Source organism: Mya arenaria, chromosome 4 (assembly GCF_026914265.1).
Source record: "Mya arenaria isolate MELC-2E11 chromosome 4, ASM2691426v1".
Lineage (NCBI taxonomy): Eukaryota > Metazoa > Mollusca > Bivalvia > Myida > Myidae > Mya > Mya arenaria.
In genome coordinates this window covers 4,608,193-4,627,740 of record NC_069125.1, presented here as the reverse complement: position 1 = coordinate 4,627,740, position 19,548 = coordinate 4,608,193, and the positions used below count along the sequence as shown (strand labels likewise).

Here is a 19,548-nt window from a genome sequence, read left to right as displayed (position 1 = left end):
AGGACTTTGGACATTCATTAAAATAATTAACTTTATTTTTTGTACCAAATCTTTTTACTTTTCTTCACCATGAATATTTTTGTTTTAAACATAAAATCAAGGAATATTCATGCATTGTATTACATTTTACAGTTCTGTATAAATGCAGCATTTTTTGCAAAAACATCAGTATTTGTTCTCTGCAAACTCTCACATTGATTTGTATTGGCAGCTAAAATGTGAACAATAATGTTTTAAGCGTATTGGGTAACATTTCAGTGTTTTATTTGTCTCATGTTACGCCTGGGATAAACAATATTCCATTTATTTGATTTCAGAACATCAACGACATGGTAGCTATGGAGCGTCCGGACTGGCAGGCTGTGTTCAACTATATCACCGCAATCTACAAGCACTTTGAAGTAGACAACAAGCCAGCAGCATAAATGTAACACTGGCTGCGGCACAACACCTTGACAGTATAACATTTTATCCGTCTGGAGATGAATGGACATTTTGAAGTCAGCCAGCTGTATTGATGTGACATGTTTACAGCACAGCCAATCATTGATCTGCAATAGAATCTACCAAGTATTCAAGACCACAGCAGTACCCCACCTGTAGTGGTATCTTACAATCCTTATCTTCAAATCTATACAACTCCCATATTTGTTTGTGTTACAATTTTGGCTTTGTGAATTTGTGAGGTCCTTTTTTCCACAAATCTTGTGCATCATCTATTTAAACAAAAAATGTATTTTGGATTCAGCGAAGAAATTTCTTGCATACTCACAGTAGGTTTCACAATTATTATTTTAGAAATTCTTATTTATTCATGAAACATCTAAAGTCATTTCTTAACTTCAGTCAATTTCATAAAAAAAAATATTGTCAAATTCAAAGAAAAGTTTATGTATTTTTCACCTCACGATATTGGCCAAATTGAAAATATTGGGAATATGGGACCTCACATATTCCAAGCATTTGACAGTAACAGGAGCAGTATTATACTCACACTTGTTTGTTATCATAACTTCATTAAGTTAACATGTTGGCATTTTGTTATAGACCATTCAAATTAATAGAACAATTTGCTGATTGTTCAGAACTTTCTGAAAGTAAACAATGTGATTCAAGACATCGTTGTTAACTTTTGAACGTGAAACAGTTGATTGTTTGTTTATATTTTTTTTAAAAACAATTACAGCAGAAACAGTTGTTTCAAATCTTGTTAGAAACACTGCAGATCACAAGTGTAGTGTATTAAACTTCCAGAGCAGAAAAGATTTGAAAATAAACAACTTTTCTTTAAAAGTTCTGAACAACTGGCCCATTGAGTAACACATGCTTTCTCAAATGTTGTTGTTTTAATATCTAAGCAGATTTTTTTTTTATTTTATTAAATTTTTGATTTTACGGATAATACATGTAGATTTTGATTAGGGCAATATCCATCCAATGTCAGAGTTAGATTTCTGATCATTTGTCTTAAATTTGATAACCATTTGTTTTGCATATTACTACATGTATGTAATTGTAACAAAGTTTTTTGTATAGAATTGAATAGCATTGGAATGAATGTTTCTTTGGGTTTACAACTTATTTTGTATTTTCCCGAAAATGAACGTGGTCAAATTTACCACACAAACCTGTTGTGTTTTACTAGAATAAAGAAAATGCTCAAAACATTGTATTGCGTAATATCTGTTCTTAACAATTTTAATGCAGAAAAGTTGTAGAATTGTTGATACTTTGTCTATTTATACTACAGTTATGTTGTTATTAGAATTCTTAGGGTTTGAGCTGCAGGGTTATGGGAGGGATGCTGCACCCAGTCCTTTTCAGTGGCACCCTTCTGCCCTCATGGAGACCAGCATGTGCACCCTTTTGCCTGCAAAGAATTAAATGCTCAAGACTGTCAAATATTTCATTTTTGTTTAAAACATTTATTTAGATTATAAAATACGTACACACTTTACATATCTGGCAGTTGAAACCTAATATTACTTTAATTAAATACACTTTTTTTTACATTTTCTGCCATTAACTAGCCCCATTCAATGTGCCCTTTTTATCCTTTAATAGCAACCTGCCCCTTTTTGCAGCACTTTTGAAATCCTGGCTAAAACCCTTATTCTTATCCATTATTTCTGGATACTTGTTTCTGCATTCTATATTAAGTATGGTATAACAAAAGTATTGCATTCGTTGACTTAGATGATGGAGTTTTATAATGTGCAATATGCTTGAATGTGAATGTCATTACGTCCACTTTAACCTGCATAATCATCATTCGTCAATGTCATAATTCTCACCTGTCATTATATAACTGTATATTTGTGATTGTTTGTTAGAATAGGAATGTTTATTTTGAATAAATAAAAATGTGATGTATACACTGTAATGCTCAACATGGTAGTAGTCCTTACTTTGTAAAAAAATAAAAAATTGTTACATTGTTATAAGCAGCCTGAATTTCATCTCAATCTTGGCCAAGTTGTAGTGTTCTGCTGTGTAGGAGTTGGCATTGGAACCCTCTAGAGCTAACCCATTCAGTAATAGGCCAATATTGAAAATTAACAATTAACCTCCACAATTTACAAGAATATGTGAACAAATTGGTCCTGGCCCCTTGACTTAAGTTTACTTGTTTTATGGAAACATAAATAGAAACACTTAAGAGTAAGGTTTAGTGTTGCCTGTATTAAAAATGTGACTATGTGCTAAAATCTAGCTCAACAAGTATTAACAGCTATTAACAATACAAATTATAAATTGTAGTATTATCTTATCTTATTATCAAGTATTTACATGTACCGGTAGCTTACATCATAAGATAACACTAATTGACTATACATGTTGAATACATGTACATGTGTATTTTGTATTAACAAGATTTTTTGTCATTCATGTACAAATAGATTTGGTTAATTATATTCACGTCAAATAACACTCTGTAGATCTGTGCAATCTGTAGAATGAATAGTATGATTTTCCTTTACAGGATTTGTTGAAATTAAAATAATTTAAAGAAAACTGTTAAAAGTTAAGTAAATAAACTTGTGTTTCTCAGTTACCGTAGTTGCTTACATCATGTTACATGTATGTTTATTCATATATTTTTTAAAAGCTGCACTCTCACAGATTGAATGTTTTGACAATTTTTTTGTCTTGGAACGAGCCAGTTTTTGCAAAAATCCATGGAAACCAGTTATATAAGACTGCTGACAATAAAGCAGATCACAGATTTTTATATTTAAGTTCAAAAATTGATGTTTTATGCATTTTTTTAAACCGTTACGAACGGTTTAAGCCATAAAACATTAATTTTCGAACGGAAATATGAAAATCTACGATCTGATTTTTTGTCAGCCATCTTATATCATCGGTTTGCAGATATTTAGGCAAAAATTTGCCCTTTCCAAGACAAAAAATAAAAAAGTTGTGAAAATGGTAAATCTGTGAGAGGGTAGCTTTAAAGATTATTTAAATTGTACAATCCACAGGTGTTTCTGTCAATTTTTTCAAACTATATATAATCTATACCGGGGTAACCCAGTCAATAGATTATATACAGGGTTAAAAAACATGGAGAGAAACCCCTGTGGTACAATCGAGCAAAGCAACGAGGCTGGAAATGTCCTGTATTTGATTTTTCTAGTTTATTATATACATGTAGGTAAGGAGTATGTACAGAATTCTCTATGTTCAGTGTAGTATCTACAAGATCAGTTTTACCATTCATAGAATATGTATTACTAACATGTCGGAGACTATTGGACATCATCCGCGGCAACCCAGCATATTTAGAACATATATCATATGGGTAGGAATACGCTGTGCGGCTGAGGTTGATTCGACATATGCATACTAAATGTTGATGCATTTTCAAGATTAATATGTTGACAATATATGTTGATACGTTTTTAACCCATGTGTTTTAATTAGTCCCAGCATAATCATACAGATGTTTCATGGAATATGTACTTAATTTGTGGGGTAAGTTCTCGAAGTTCCGAGTAACATTAAAATAAAGAAGGTTCATATTAAAAGTTATATGAGGCCTTGCCATTATCCCCATGAAAGACAAAACAGACCGGATAGTTTTTGTATTTTGCCCATTAAATGCTTTCTGTTTCATTCATCACTTGAAAGTACAGTCTGCCAGAATGCTAAGAGGTGAAAAAAGTATGGCAATCTAGAAAAAGGATAATACGTGTGATACCTTTCCATTGAAATCACTTGCATGCATCCATCCAATGCTGAAAACAATCGAAATTATACAGAGTTTTTCAATCTAATTTATGCTACCTTTAAAGCTGCACTCTCACAGATATACTGTTTTTACAACTTTTATGTGTCTTGGAAAGAGCAAATTTTTGCCTAAATATCTGCAAACCAATCATAAAAGATTGCTTACAAAAGATCAGATCGCAGATCTTCATATTTCCGTTCGAAAATTAATGTTTTATGGCTTAAACCATTACGAACGGTTGAAGAAAAATGCATAAAACATCAATTTTTGAACTTAAATATAAAAATCTGTGATTTAATTTTTTGTCAGCAGTCTTATATAACTGGTTTCCATGCATTTTCCCAAAAATTGGCTCGTTCCAAGACAAAAAATAAAAAAAAAGTTGCCAAAACGTTCAATCTGTGAGAGCTTGCAACTTAAAATTGTCACTTAATCAACAGTATTTAAAATGTCCTGGGTAACACTGAACACCTACTATTAAAACAAAAAACAGAAGACAAATGATCTGGCAGGATGTACCTTTAAAGATTCACTTGTTAATATCTGGTTATATTGTTAAACTTTAATTCAACAGTATTTATTTTTGTCATAAACATTGTCATGCTATACATATTTTTGTCATATTGATAATACAATGTACAGATGTCATTAAATACAGTGTACAAAATAATGTTTGATGTTTGTTGTTTGAAATCCGTTCTTTCATATCTTTTTCTTTGGACTGTGGGCTTATATTTGTTTTAACCTGCAATGCAGAGGCAGATCCAGGAATTGACTAATTGAGGAAAATATTTTTTTAACAGTTCCGTGTTCGAAATAGTGCATTTTGAGCGTAATGTATTACCTTCTCCTCCAATATTGACATAAAGTAAACTTGGACCACTATAGGCGGGCGACCACCAATTGTGCCTCCCCCAGCGGCCCTACATCCACTTGTGCAGCGTGTATATATATGCGCGCCACCTTCGAGTGGGATCTACCGTAGTACGCAATTGAAGGTCATTGTCCATCGCCCGTTGTCAACATGCTTGTGAACAGTCTAGCATCCACACGCTGTACACTATCTTCATAACACATGGTCCGAATGTGTGTCTCTATGAAATCTGGGCCAAGCTCATGTCGAAACAAAAAATGTGTATGTTAATTTTAACACCATCTCCACGAAATTTGATCAGAATATTTGCCATTGTGAAATCTGGGTTATGTTTGGTTATGGGTCATGTCGAGTCAAAAAGTAGGTCACTAGGTCAAATGCTAAGATAAACACTAGTTGCGTAATTTTTTTTACTCTCTCCAAAAAAATTTGGCTAGAAAGTGTCAATGGAATATAGGTCAGGTATGATTACGGAACACGTCAGATTAAATATGTTCCTTAACACAACAAATGTTCAAAAAAGTTTCCTTTTGATTTTTTTTGATTTTTTTTTTATTTTAGCTCGATTGGAGAGAGTTTAAGACTTCCGTTTCCAGGGCAAAAACTAGTACTGGTGTTCTTTTCTAAGGGCCAGGATAATGTTACCCTGGTGGGGAAATACCCCTTGGCCTACGGTATGCGGGCGCCTTTGCCGCTAGACCACCGATTGCGTGGTCACATTTTCTAGCTAATCTACCTGGGCAACAAACTGCACGTCTACATAATTTTATACATGCAAATACAAAGCTGACACATATAGGTAAAAAGTTCACCTGGTTTGTTTTGTGGTATTTGGATCGGTGTCATAGGGATTTCATGTGTTTACAGAAATGGTACTTCGGTAGCATTAATAATACAATGAAACCTTATGGACAAACCAAGTAGTCGACCCCTCCCTCCTCCCCCCCCCCCCCCCCCCCACCGCCTGTTTAGAGGCACAAGGCAAGGAAGCAGACGACAATGAACTAGAGACAATCATACGAACACCACATACACATCTACATACACAATATACAGACCACACACACACACACAACATATGTAGACTACACACTCGTCGAAACGAATTAACCGATAACTAATAGTGATGGTTGTACACAGACCAATTTTAACACGTTGGTCCACAAACTAGTGAAATAACAATTCAAACAAATGGTATTCCGGAATCAGGAAACATCGGCAATTATGAATTTATGAATCATATACAAGCTACAGCTGTTTTGTAAGACACGGGACTCAATATTGACCGCAGGCAATGCTATCCGAGGCGAACGAAGGGTTAATAAAATAAAGCCCTTGAGAAAGATAACGAAGATTGTATCAATATGTTCGGATGGGAATTTGAAGTTGTCAGTTAATTAGCTGTACATTGTTTCACTTTGAAGTAACTTTAAAGCAAATTGCTCAGAACTTTGGCATGCTTAACCAGTTCACGAATTAAACGGAGTGGAATTTTACTCGATGCGTAACTTTGAGTGTTTTTAATTACGTGTACGAAATTTGAGGTAAATGAAGATTCAGTGCTTAGTTTATGTTAACCCTAACATTTTGGGCTAATTAAAGGACTTAATTGTTGATTTCTCAAAATGAGACTGGAGGTTTCAATCCAGCTGCAGGTGTACACATGTCTGCAAGTGTTTCTCGGATTTACGTCAGTGACGTACTCACAAAGCGGGAAGCTCCCGGGGATGCTGTACCCGCGGGATTCGGAGAGCCGCAGTCTCCGCCATCTTGACGGAATGTGGAACTTCCGGATTGACGACTCCCCCACAAGAAACCTCAGCTTCGAACAGAAGTGGTACAGCGAACCGCTGGATGAAGTAAGTGATTCAAGGTATTCTTCAAGCGTAACTTTTGTTCCGTCTGGATTAAAGGTCCTAGTATCATATAGCTATTGATTAATTGGGTTTGATGCCCGAGAACAAAATCGTATGATCTTTTCTGATACCAGTTGTGCTCGAGTATACCCAACTCAGAGACAACGGCATTCTTACCAAGAGCTCGTTTATCATACAGAAAGTGCACGTAACCTCTAAGTGACCGTGACTCGTGCAATAAGGACACGCGCACAAGCCACAGTTCAATGTCAAGCAGTCATTATTTTCTGTAAATACATGCCTCTATAATCCTCAAACGTAATTAATACCCACTGCTATAACATCTTGAGTGATTTTGATTTTGAACACCGACTTGTATACTTCATGTATTGCCTGTACCACCGTAAGTCATCGTCCGTACGTTTTCAATAATTAATTGAAAACACTGTCATGGAACGATATTTTGTTTAACTGCAACTATACCATTTGTTAAAGCATCCAATAACAATATCCAATAAAATGCATTCAAAGACAATCTAACTTCATGTTTTTTCCAGTCGGGCCCGGTAATTCCCATGCCCGTACCCTCGAGCTACAACGACATCACCAACCAAAAGAACATCCGGGACTTTGTAGGTTGGGCTTGGTACGACCGGGAGTTTTACGTGGACAAAACATGGGCCCAGCAACGGATTGTGCTCAGAATTGACAGTGCACACTATAACTCAATTGTGGTAGGTACTGAAGTGTACTTATATATTGATAAAAAGGAGAAATGTTGTGTTTTTAAATAAATCTTTTGTTAAAGCTACAGTGCAAATGTTGCATCGAAATCACGGGCGTCTGGCTGATTGTTTGTGTCTAAAAGTTGATTAATATCATTTCGGTACATATTATGAGGTAAATACACATCTGAAGATATGTAATGCCTTTGATAACTTAAACAGTTATAATTTATAATGATATTAATCAGCATTTTAGACACAAACAATGAGCCGGATGCCTGTGATCGAAAATGGTAACAGGTTTGTGCTTTAAAAGTAACAAATAAAAAAAAGTAAGCTTAATTTAATGTGAGCTGTATATGAACATGTACAAAATCTTTATTTACACTAAAGTAATTAATTAGAATCATTGTGTGACCATTAATCGTTCCATTTTTTTTAGTATGTGAATGGACAGCAAGTTATGACCCATGAAGGTGGCCATCTTCCATTTGAAGCGGAAGTGACGTCATCAGTACATATCGGATCCGTCAATCGATTGACTGTCGCTTTAAATAACACGCTTACACCTACCACGTTACCTCCAGGATCGATTGAATATAAGAGTGACACGAACAAGTACCTATTTAAATATGTATTCCTCACCGGTGACAGTATTATTTAGAGATGGTCTCTTGCTGGCACTGGCACCTATGGCGTAGCTGTGTTTTGGAAAAGGTCGATGTATTGACACAAACAAGTACCCATTTTGAACATGTATTCCCAACATGTGACAGTGTAAGTCAGAGATGGTCTCTAATTGGTTCTGGCACCTGTGGTTTAACTGTGTTTTGAAGAAAAAATGTCGACGTATTGACACAAACTAGTACCCATTTAAACATGTTTTTCTTCTCACATGTGGCAGTGTAAGTCAGAGATGGTCTCTTACTGGTGCTGGCACCTGTGGTATAGCTGCTGTTTGAAGAAAAAAGGTCGAATGTATCGTCATTAACTTGGTTAGAGGAATATACATTATTATTGGTGTCCTTGATGGTGGTGTTGTGACCAAGTCTCATCACTTTGGTTTTAATCATTAATTTATTATACTCATGCATAATATCCATTTACAACACGAATCGCATATCTGGTAATTTTGTTGCTGACGATGTTGCTCATAAGTTCTTAAAGCTGCACCCTCACAGATTGAAAGTTTTGACATTAAAAAAATATCAGAATCAGCTGATTTTTGGCATCAGTCATTTAAGATAACCTACAAAAAATAATCTCAATTGTTTGTAAAACTGCCGAAAACTCATTTTCCTTAAAGCGTTAGTAACGCTTTTAGTCATAAAATAGCAATCTTTGAACGTGCGTATGGAAAAAATGATCTTTTGTCAGCAGTTTTGTATCATTGGTTTCCAGACATTTACGCAAAAGTTTGCTTATTCCAAGACCAATTGAAATAAAAAAAGTTGTCAAAACGGTCAACCTGTGAGAGTGCAGCTTTAACATTGAAGCTGATCACAGCCGGTATAATTCACAACATGTTGATGATTTTTATGTATCAGATACCCACCTGGATATTTTGTCCAGAATCTCCAGTTTGACTTCTTTAACTACGCTGGAATCCATCGCCACGTTACGTTGTATGCGACCCCTAAAACGTTCGTCGAAGACATTGGTGTTACTTCCTCAGTGAGTGGAGACACGGGTAACGATATTTTGCTGTTCTGTATTAAATTAAGGTGAACATTTCACCTTTATCTTACTGGACTGTCTTTAACCAGTTTAGTGGAAGAAGAACAAAATCTGGGCATGCTCTTGGGTCTAGTAGCAACCGTTTGTATTGATTGATTGTTACTTAAACAATCTTAAATCTGCATTAACGTCAAAAATGGCGACACATCCTTAACTTATGATCACCGTTTTAATACTGTCTGAAGTTGAATCCCTTAAATATGAATAAAAAAAATGAACTCGAGTAAAATCGAATAACATACATTTATTGAACTTACGACTAAAATTCACTAAGATCTTTCTTGATTTTACGTCTAAAATCGACTAAGATCTTTCTTGAATTTACGTCTAAAATCCACTAAGATCTTTCTTGAATTTACGTCTAAAATCGACTTAGATCTTTCTTGAATTTACGACTAAAATCCACTAAGAACTCTTGAATTTACGACTAAAATCGACTAAGATCTCTCTTGAATTTACGACTAAAATCGACTAAGATTTCTCTTGAATTTACGACTAAAATCCACTAAGATCTTCCTTGAATTTACGACTAAAATCCACTAAGAACTCTTGAATTTACGACTAAAATCGACTAAGATCTCTCTTGAATTTACGACTAAAATCGACTAAGATCTCTCTTGAATTTACGACTAAAATCCACTAAGTTCTTCCTTGAACTTACGACTAAAATTCACTAAGATCTTTCTTGATTTTACGTCTAAAATCGACTAAGATCTTTCTTGAATTTACGTCTAAAATCCACTAAGATCTTTCTTGAATTTACGTCTAAAATCGACTTAGATCTTTCTTGAATTTACGACTAAAATCCACTAAGAACTCTTGAATTTACGACTAAAATCGACTAAGATCTCTCTTGAATTTACGACTAAAATCCACTAAGATCTTCCTTGAATTTACGTCTAAAATCCACTAAGATCTTCCTTAAATTTACGACTAAAATCCACTAAGAACTCTTGAATTTACGACTAAAATCGACTTAGATCTTTCTTGAATTTACGACTAAAATCCACTAAGAACTCTTGAATTTACGACTAAAATCGACTAAGATCTCTCTTGAATTTACGACTAAAATCGACTAAGATCTCTCTTGAATTTACGACTAAAATCCAATAAGATCTTCCTTGAATTTACGACTAAAATCCACTAATATCTTTCTTGAATTTACGTCTAAAATCCACTAAGATCTTCCTTAAATTTACGACTACAATCCACTAAGATCTTTCTTGAACTTACGACTAAAATCCACTAAGATCTTTCTTGAATTTACGTCTAAAATCGACTAAGATCTTACTTGAACTTATGACTAAAATCGACTAAGATCTTTCTTGAATTTACGTCTAAAATCCACTAAGATCTTTCTTGAATTTACGTCTAAAATCGACTAAGATCTTTCTTGAATTTACGACTAAAATCTACTAAGATCATTAATGAAACAGCCTCTAAAACTCAATAGTGGCCATTTAAAAGAGTACATGATTGCTTGAGCTAACATTTAATTTTAGGAATAGTAAAGTGCACTGTTTTTTTACGACGGCCTCTCAGTACCATTTACCATAAATACAAGAGAGCAAAGGTTTCATGGTGCCTATGGCAACGTTTTGCAGATTAACGCAACCCTTTTTTATATAGTTTAATTCCATTTAGGAATCGTAAACTACACCGTAAATTATGGCGGTCAGTCGGTACCTTTCACCTGGAAGGTGGAAATACTTGACAAAAAGGGGTTTGTGGTTGCCCATGGCAACGGGATGCAGGGAACGCTGACGGTTTCGGACGCCAACCTGTGGTGGCCCTGGACAATGAACAGCACGAGCCCTGGTTACCTCTACACTCTGCAGGTACTTGTTCAAAGCAAGTTAGACCGAAATAAATTTTATAATTGACATGAATACACGGGATAGAATCTCTATCATTAGCTGTAAAAAAAAACAATCGGAACACCTCGGCCATTATCCAGCATAATTGTCTATCTCGAAGCTTGCCGGAGATGGCCGAGTTGTTACGATTGTAAATATGCATCTCGTAACATGAGTTCAATATGTGACGTGTCATCCATTTATAAAGACGCGTTTAGGTCATCATTTGTTAACATAAGTATGTGTTGTTAAATGGTTAAACGCGATCAAATATCTGATGCAAAATAGAAATGGACACTATTCTAATGACAAAAATCGGTATTTCATTCACCTAATATAAAGCTATTGACCAACACGCCTTTACCAGGTGACGTTGACGACACAAACCCATGGTGACGTTGACGTGTACCGTCAGCCGTTCGGAATCAGGACCGTCGCAGTGACGGACACCCAGATTCTTCTCAACAACCTGCCCTTCTACTGTCAGGGTGTCAACAAACACGAGGACTCTGACGTAGGTATATTCGTTTAACCTAGTAATTTCTCTGCATTAAAGAAAAGAATACTTGGCTTCCAACATTCTTATAATTGTTTTTTTTTAAGTTCATCTAAATACATAAGAACCTGACATTGGCTTTCTATGCTATGTTCTACAATGTTAAATGTTAATCTTCAAACTGATTTTAATGTCAATCATTTATAATATGGGAATTTTGAAATGTTATACGAGCTTTAGTATCCGCTGCACCAAGTATATTCCAAATTTAAAAAGTAGTATTTTTGCAGGAGATATCGAATTGTAGATAAGTCAAGTAGTCGATGGCAAACAATTTTTTTTCAAACCAAAATACGCTTTACATGTCGGCGGTAAAGGTCCGGACTACCTCGTGCTAGCCCACGATTTAGATATGTTGAAATTGCGGTGACTCAACTGTCACTGGTCGTCGCACTACCCGAACAGTACGCCGTGAAGAATACGGACACATAACCACACACCTTCCATTTTTTTACAGATCCGCGGCAAAGGCTTGGACTATCCCCTGATCGCCCGTGATTTTGAGATGCTTAAGTGGCTGGGCGTCAACTGTTTCCGGACGTCCCATTACCCCTACGCGGAAGAGATTATGGACATGGCAGATCGCCTCGGCATCGTCGTCATTGATGAGAGCCCCGGGGTTGGAATACAGAAGTAAGCGTACATGTTACATTATACAAATATATTTTAGCTTGGTTGCAAAGACCGATATTTACGCTGGTATGGCCGATCCCTTGGTAACAACCAGTGATGATGTCCATTTTTGTGAGGCCAAGCTTAATTTAAAAGTGTTGCTCTAGCGTGTATCCAACCAACGGCATGGCCACTTTGGTGGCAGGTGAACATATACGAGTAAACAAAACTCATCCTCTAATGTTTAACATTATGCTTGCTTTGTCGAGTGTATGAACGAAATAAATAAAATCGCTTCACTATAACCCAATTATTCCACTCGACCCGGCATCATAAGTTTCCATGATTGTGATATATTTTTTCCAATTAAACAGGGTGGATAAACTTGATGTGATGACAAATGTCAAGACTGTTTATTATTTTGTGTATACCCGTTTATTTTCAACATATAATCGCTCATGATTATTAGTATATACAATTACTTTTCTTAGATTCTTATCTGAATTAGTTTTTATCATTTTTAAAGATGATCTTAATGGTAATCGTTTTCTTTTCCAATCTATCATATCTATTTCCAGGTTAGCATTATGTCTCATAACTTAATGGATCTACTTTTATTCACTTCGTACCTGCTTCTATTTTAATCCATAACTTTCCTACTGCATCCTTTCTTCAAGTCGCCCCATTCGGAACTCCTTGACCACTTCCAATCGAAAACAAGACGGTACATCAGTAGAAATAGTTCATTAACTTTTAAATAATAGTATAAATTAATTGTGTGTATTTTGTAGATCAAAGTTAAAATTAACTGCCAGTGGAGAGAAATGCTTAAATAATTAAGATTCTCTAAGGTAAAATCATTAAGTTTAACTGCTAATTTGAAATTACTACGCGATTTGCTTGCAGCGTAGTTAAATATTAAGATTTCTGACATTGTAAACCATCCACATACATCCGAGGTTGTTTTAGATGGCAAATGGCCGACGAGTTCCGAATATAGGTCGCCTATCAGTTTCGCTTTTCATTGTTTTATATAACATGGATTTAGAACTCTTCTCATCATCGTCCCATACTTTTTTAATACCATTTACTTTGTTATCCATGATTTAAAGATCAAAGAGATCCAAACGACAATGGTACAAGTTTTACAAGAAAAATAATAATGAAGAGAAGAAAGAACGAAAACATAGGAAAAGAGATAAATCTCGAAAATCAAAGGGAAAAAAGAAGAGGCGTTTGGGAAATATTGAGGTCGAGTCAACATTAAATGACGGGTATACTGCATGCAAATTCGTGTTGCCCTGCATGTGTCAATATCTTGATGAGAAGCTTCTATGAAATTGATATTGTACATTCATTTAACCAGCATGATAATAACAAGTACCGTCAACCAAATTTATTTTACTAATATAAGTAAAAGCACAGTGGTTTGATGGGAATAACTCCTTCCAAAGCAGGAGTTCATTCCCATCAAACCACTTTGAGTAAACTGAGCGTCTTCGTCAAGTTTTCAAATACCTGTCGGTCACTTTGTCACTTGCCTTTAAATTCTAGTCAATATTGCTTTCGGTATTGTTTTGATTTTTTCAAGTTCACCATTTAATTCATTTTTTGTTTATAATCTAGTATTAACTTACTGTTCTTGTATTGTAAACTTTATGTTATTTTCGACGCACATTTTCTGAATAACATACTCGATCAACAGGGTTAAACTCGATTTTCTTTATAAACATATTCGATCAACACTCGACTTTTTATAAACATATTCGATCAACACTAGAATTTTTATAAACATTTTCTTAACTAACATACTTGATCCGCACTCGATTTTCTTTATCAACATACTCGATTATCACTCTTTTCTTCATAAACATATTCGATCAACACTCGATTTCCTTATTAAAATACTTGATCAACACTCGATTTTCTTTATTAATATACATGTACTCGATCAACACTCGATTTTCTTTAAAAACGCACTCGATCAACAGGGTCAAGACTCGATTTTCTTTATTCTCGATTTAAAGGGACACCAATTGATTTCCTGCAAAACTTACTCGCTTCACATGGATAACACTCGATGTTTCTTCTGAACACAGCAGACTGCAATTGTTTTAATTTTAAACATTCATTTTACAGGGACGAAGTTTGTTTTCAATAAGAGCCTTCCACAGTGCCGAACTCGTTTGAATGACCAAAACATGTCACATGTATGTTTTACTCCCTAAACAGATTTTTGCTCAAAACTAAATAAAACAACTTTTGAAACGGCTTTTATTTTTGGCCATCCCCACCTATTTTTGCACTGTTGCAGGCCCTTAAAACATTATGACAAATGCATGTACTCGATCTACTGCTTGTTTTTTATGAATAACTATCATTCATAGGGATGATAACTTCGGAAACAAATCATTGGCTCACCACAAGGCTGTCATGTCAGAAATGTATCAGCGTGACAAGAATCGACCCGCCGTTATCTTCTGGTCCGTGGCAAACGAGCCCGCCACCAACAAACCCGCCGCAGGGCCCTACTTCAGGTAAGTTCAAAACCACTCATGAATGTCTTTTTCCTTTGATAAGCAGGTTTCTATACATGAATTGTTCTTAATTGCTATGTACAACATATTATTTCAAACGTTTTATAGTACAGCTTCCCTAGTTCCATGTCCTTACTTTATGCAATGTCAAGGTCACTTTTAAAACGAATTTGCCATAACTTAGTTATTGTAATGTTTATTGTTATTTTATGTAGGTAGATTGGCACCGCCTCCAAATATCATAGCAGAGTTCACTTCTCTAAGTCTGCTGATAGCATACTAGCAAACATGTGTTTTTTAAAGAACCCCCTTTAAAGCCCACAGTTCAATTGTAATAAGATTGAATAAGTTTATGAAAAAGAAAAACATATTAAGTATTAAAATATATAGCCATAAAGCGTGTTGAATCTTCATTTCTTAAAACCCTTACATGATACAGTTCTCAGAACAGAATGCATTTTGTGACATTTATATCAGTGTCTACGCGTACATGAAAAGAAACATTCTCAAAGAGATGGATAATTCACTTGTTGAAATGTATTTATGCTTCAGAGAGGTTATTGCCCATGTGCGATCACTCGATTCCACCAGACCTGTCACCTTTGTCTGCAACCAGGAATTCTATAACGACGTAGCGGTAATAATTGGTTCTTTTTTTATAAATATTTGGCTTGCTACAAATGACAAAAACAATTTTCAAATAGTGTCATATTTGAATGTTTACACAATATTAACGTTCACTGGCCTACCCCTTACCCTGAGCATATACTCTTAAATCAATAAATCAAATAGAAATGTTTAATCTAAAGCCATTCACGCATAGACAATATTCTGGAATTCCATTCTATATCATTCGATATAAAATATGTATTCAGTAAAACTGCGATCGTTCGAATAGACAGTCATTTGAGAACTGGCGATCGGTCGAGCTCGAGACTTAGTGCCGACCATAATTACTTGTATTTTCATGTAAAATATACCGACGATGGGTCGAAACCTGATTAAGTCGATACAAACATATCCAGATCAACTCTTCTATTCGTTTTAAAGGTCCAGTTCGTAGACATCATCCTGATTAACCGCTACTACGCCTGGTACTCGGACGTGGGTCACACGGAACTGATAGGCCGCCAGCTGGAATACGACCTGAGGGAGTGGCATGCGAAATTCGACAAACCAATCATCATGTCAGAATATGGCTCGGACACCATTGCTGGCTTTCACCAGGTAAAAAGACAGTTTTGCGTCTGATTTAGTTTTTATGGTAACATTTACTTCGTTTGCAGGTCTGCTACTATTCGTTCGTTGAGGTCTTGAAATTTACTACCAGTACATCAGTTTGTATGTTCTTGTCTTTACGTTATTCTTCATTGTTTTCAAGCTGATGCTGGCCCCGATGAGGCTTTTTATTTTAATTTGTAATTACTGATCAACTTTGGAACAAGTGTGAGGTTATTGCCAAACAAACTAGTTCGAGCCCCCAGTAGACTCGTGTTCCTATGGACTAGTGTTTCAGCCGTTCCAAGGATTTGCCATCATGTATGATACAGCTATTTTGAGGCGTGTGTGGTCTGTGTGTGGTGGTGTTGTGTACGGATGTGTATACATTTATGCATCGTCATTTTTAGTTTGTAATTATAAAATTGTTTTTACCTTAAAAAATGAGTTAGAAAATCGGGTACCAGTGATCTCCGAGTCACCGAGTATAAGTCTGACATCCGTCCTGTGATACATTCGGTATCTATTGCAAGGCGCTGATTTGAGTAACAAAGTTCAAAGTCGGAAATAAACATTTAAGCACTCAACGACTTTGTCGCTTGGTATGATGCATGTCATACAAAACAAGCAGTACTATTTCCGTGTCTTTATTGCTTATCTATGCCACGCAATAGTCCACATACTTATCATCGTTTCCTAGTATGACGCCGATACCTTTTCTGGCTTCTACTTGGTGTATATCTATATCTATATATCTATATGAGTTCATTTTTGCGATCTACAAAAAACGGGGCTAGCGCAGCGATTTGGTGTTCGCACTTATTTGACCCACTAGCTCCGCCCTTTGTGTAGTCACGTGCGTTTTTTTGCGCGAAAGTTAAACCGCCAAGGCATTAGTTTCATATTTTGGCACTGAATTTGCTTGATTGACTGTACATTATAAAGAACATATTAATGGAAGACACGTACATTACATGATTATATCACGTATTTGAATCGTTTCACAAATCTGTTTTAATTGTGCCCTGAATAGTTTTAAATACGATTTTATTTTTGATATATTTCAGTCAGTCTATTTTGCCACCAATGCTTACTTGTTAAGATGGTTCCGGTAGTATAAGGTAGCATACACTTGGTGTTTCCTTTTTTGTGTGGGCTAAATACAATGGATTATTTTTCAAATTGTTTGTTAATTAGTTATACGTAGATTTGACGAATGCACCAACACATACCTACTAAGCTAGAGGCCAGAGCTCCTCTATGTTCAAAATGGAACCCTAACATATAATTGCGTGGGAAAGGGGCACACTTCAGACAAGAGGGGAATTACAACAGCGGTTGATTCCCGACAGAAAGAGACTTGATGGCGTTTTTCATCCCGATTTTTTTTTCAAGTGAATATCTTCTATCCAGGGATTTCGACCCCCCCCCCCCGACATAGGCAGGTCTAGACAAGAAAAAATGCAGTGTGGCTAATCCCCAATATTCTCACTTTTCAGGAGCCTAGCTTCGTCTTCACGGAGGAGTACCAGGTGGAGTTCCTGCGAGAGTACCATGCCGTGTTCGATAAGTTGAGGGGCGAATTCTTCGTGGGCGAAATGCCGTGGAATTTTGCAGACTTCATGACAGTCCAAGGTTGTCTCTATGTTTTAGTGCTGATTTTCACAGATTGACAGTTTTGACATTTTTTAACTTTTGAGTCTGAATCAGCTGATTTTGGTATCAATGCATTTAATTCATTTCAATAAGGTAACTTACAATAGAACAGATCTCAATCATTTTGGGAAACTGACGAAAACTCCATAATTTCTTAAACCTTGCATCACTGGTTTCAAGACATTTTCGCGAAAACTGGCTCATTCCAAGACTAAAGAGCTGTCGAAACGGTCAATATGTGAGAATGCTGAATGCTTTAACGTTTAAATTTTTACTTATTTTTAAGCGAACCTCCATGACCTATAGAAGTTGTTGTAGGTTTTCTTGATACAAGTTTATACTTGCATAATTTAATGGTAAGACAGTTGTTTCCTTGAGAACAGCCTTGAATTCCGTATTTGACATCCAAGCCACAAAGTAATGTTGTATTTTATCATTTTAATTTGATGATTTAAAGGGACTCGATCATGTTTTTGTAAAATGCACTCTTTGGTATGACAAAATAAAGTGTGGCAAATCATTAGGAGAGTTAAAGCTAAGATACTGAAAGCGGGAACTCCACCAAATGTTGATATATGCTCAAATATTGTCTTTGAAGTCCACGATTTTGAACATAAGTAATGCGATTCAACAAATGGCTGAAAAGTTAAGTTATCCTTATGTTAGTAAATGAGTCCCTGTGGGCGTGTGGTTATGTTGTCATTTTTCAAAAAAATCCTTGGCTGTACCGACTAGGGTTTACCCCTCTAAAACCAGAATATTTGTTATATTTTAAGTGATTTCTTTCCTCAATTTCAGTTTAGAAGAGTAAAATAGTTGTTTACAGATGCATTACCGGGTATCAAAATGGTGCTTAAACATGAGCGAGTCCCTTTAAATGAAGAAAGTTAGTTTTGAAATGACTTACTCTCAATAATATTTTAGGGATAACGCGGGTCGTCGGTAACAAAAAGGGTCTGCTGACTCGCCAGCGGCAACCTAAGGCGTCCGGGCATCTCATCCGGGACCGCTACATGTCCATGATCTCCGGAAAACAAACATGCAGGCTTAGATAACCCGCTTCTCCTTGCATTTTCGCCTGAGGGCCGGCCTCATTACTGGTTTTGGTGATTCACTGTTTGTATTTGTTGTTTGAAAGGAGCCTGTTTTTTATATTATTTTTTCAAAGCAAATTACAATTGCCCTGATGAAAATGATCACTCGGCCCTTTTATATTTTTATGATGTAAAACTTGGTTTAAAATTACTTGTTGCATTATTTTTTTGCGTTTTCTATAATGATGCTTCATGTGCAAATTTTGTTGTTGATTTAGATCGTTTTGTAAACAATTTTGTAATTCGTCAGAAATATTTCCATTAATAGCTTAGATAATATTTCAAAATAAATATTATAAACTGGCCTAAATTTTAATCACAAATTCCAACACTATTAAATTTATTCCGCTGTTTATACAAGTTGGAGTGTCGGAAACGCATCTTTAGATGTCATTACATTTTGTATTTGCATTCTTAAACAGAAGTTAATAACATTTTTCCCTTTTAAGTCCTGTAGTGACGCCATAGGGTTAAACTTGTCAAACTCTGTATTGTAGTGACACTAGTAATTCTGTACCCTTGATTTTGCTTAAAAAGCGGTATTTACTCTATCCAACAAATAGCTCCAGTTTGGCTAATATTTAAAACAACTT

The 19,548-nt window shown here is 35.6% G+C and overlaps 2 protein-coding genes across 5 annotated transcripts in view; both read left to right on the top strand.

Moving 5' to 3' along the window:
* LOC128231388 (cytospin-A-like) overlaps positions 1–4,908 on the top strand; it is a 33,620-nt gene extending 28,712 nt beyond the window's left edge. For all 3 annotated transcript variants that reach the window (XM_052944158.1, XM_052944156.1, XM_052944157.1), the window contains exon 7: positions 318–4,908. In XM_052944158.1, coding sequence (XP_052800118.1) covers positions 318–425 — 108 coding nt within the window. In that variant the 3' untranslated portion in view covers positions 426–4,908. The remainder of the gene's footprint in view (positions 1–317) is intronic.
* Positions 4,909–6,335: 1,427 nt separating this feature from the next.
* LOC128230200 (beta-glucuronidase-like) lies at positions 6,336–19,508 on the top strand. Of its 2 annotated transcripts, XM_052942266.1 has the most exons (13): positions 6,336–6,967; positions 7,522–7,698; positions 8,132–8,307; positions 9,237–9,379; positions 11,071–11,264; positions 11,650–11,796; positions 12,296–12,471; positions 13,563–13,724; positions 14,838–14,987; positions 15,540–15,624; positions 16,038–16,214; positions 17,705–17,840; positions 18,786–19,508. In XM_052942266.1, the coding sequence occupies exons 1-13, from the start codon at positions 6,734–6,736 to the stop codon at positions 18,914–18,916; spliced, it is 2,088 nt and encodes a 695-aa protein (XP_052798226.1). In that variant the 5' UTR covers positions 6,336–6,733; the 3' UTR covers positions 18,917–19,508. The 2 variants fall into 2 exon arrangements, with proteins under 2 accessions (XP_052798226.1, XP_052798227.1); XM_052942267.1 differs by lacking the exon at positions 13,563–13,724.
* Positions 19,509–19,548: the final 40 nt, after the last annotated feature.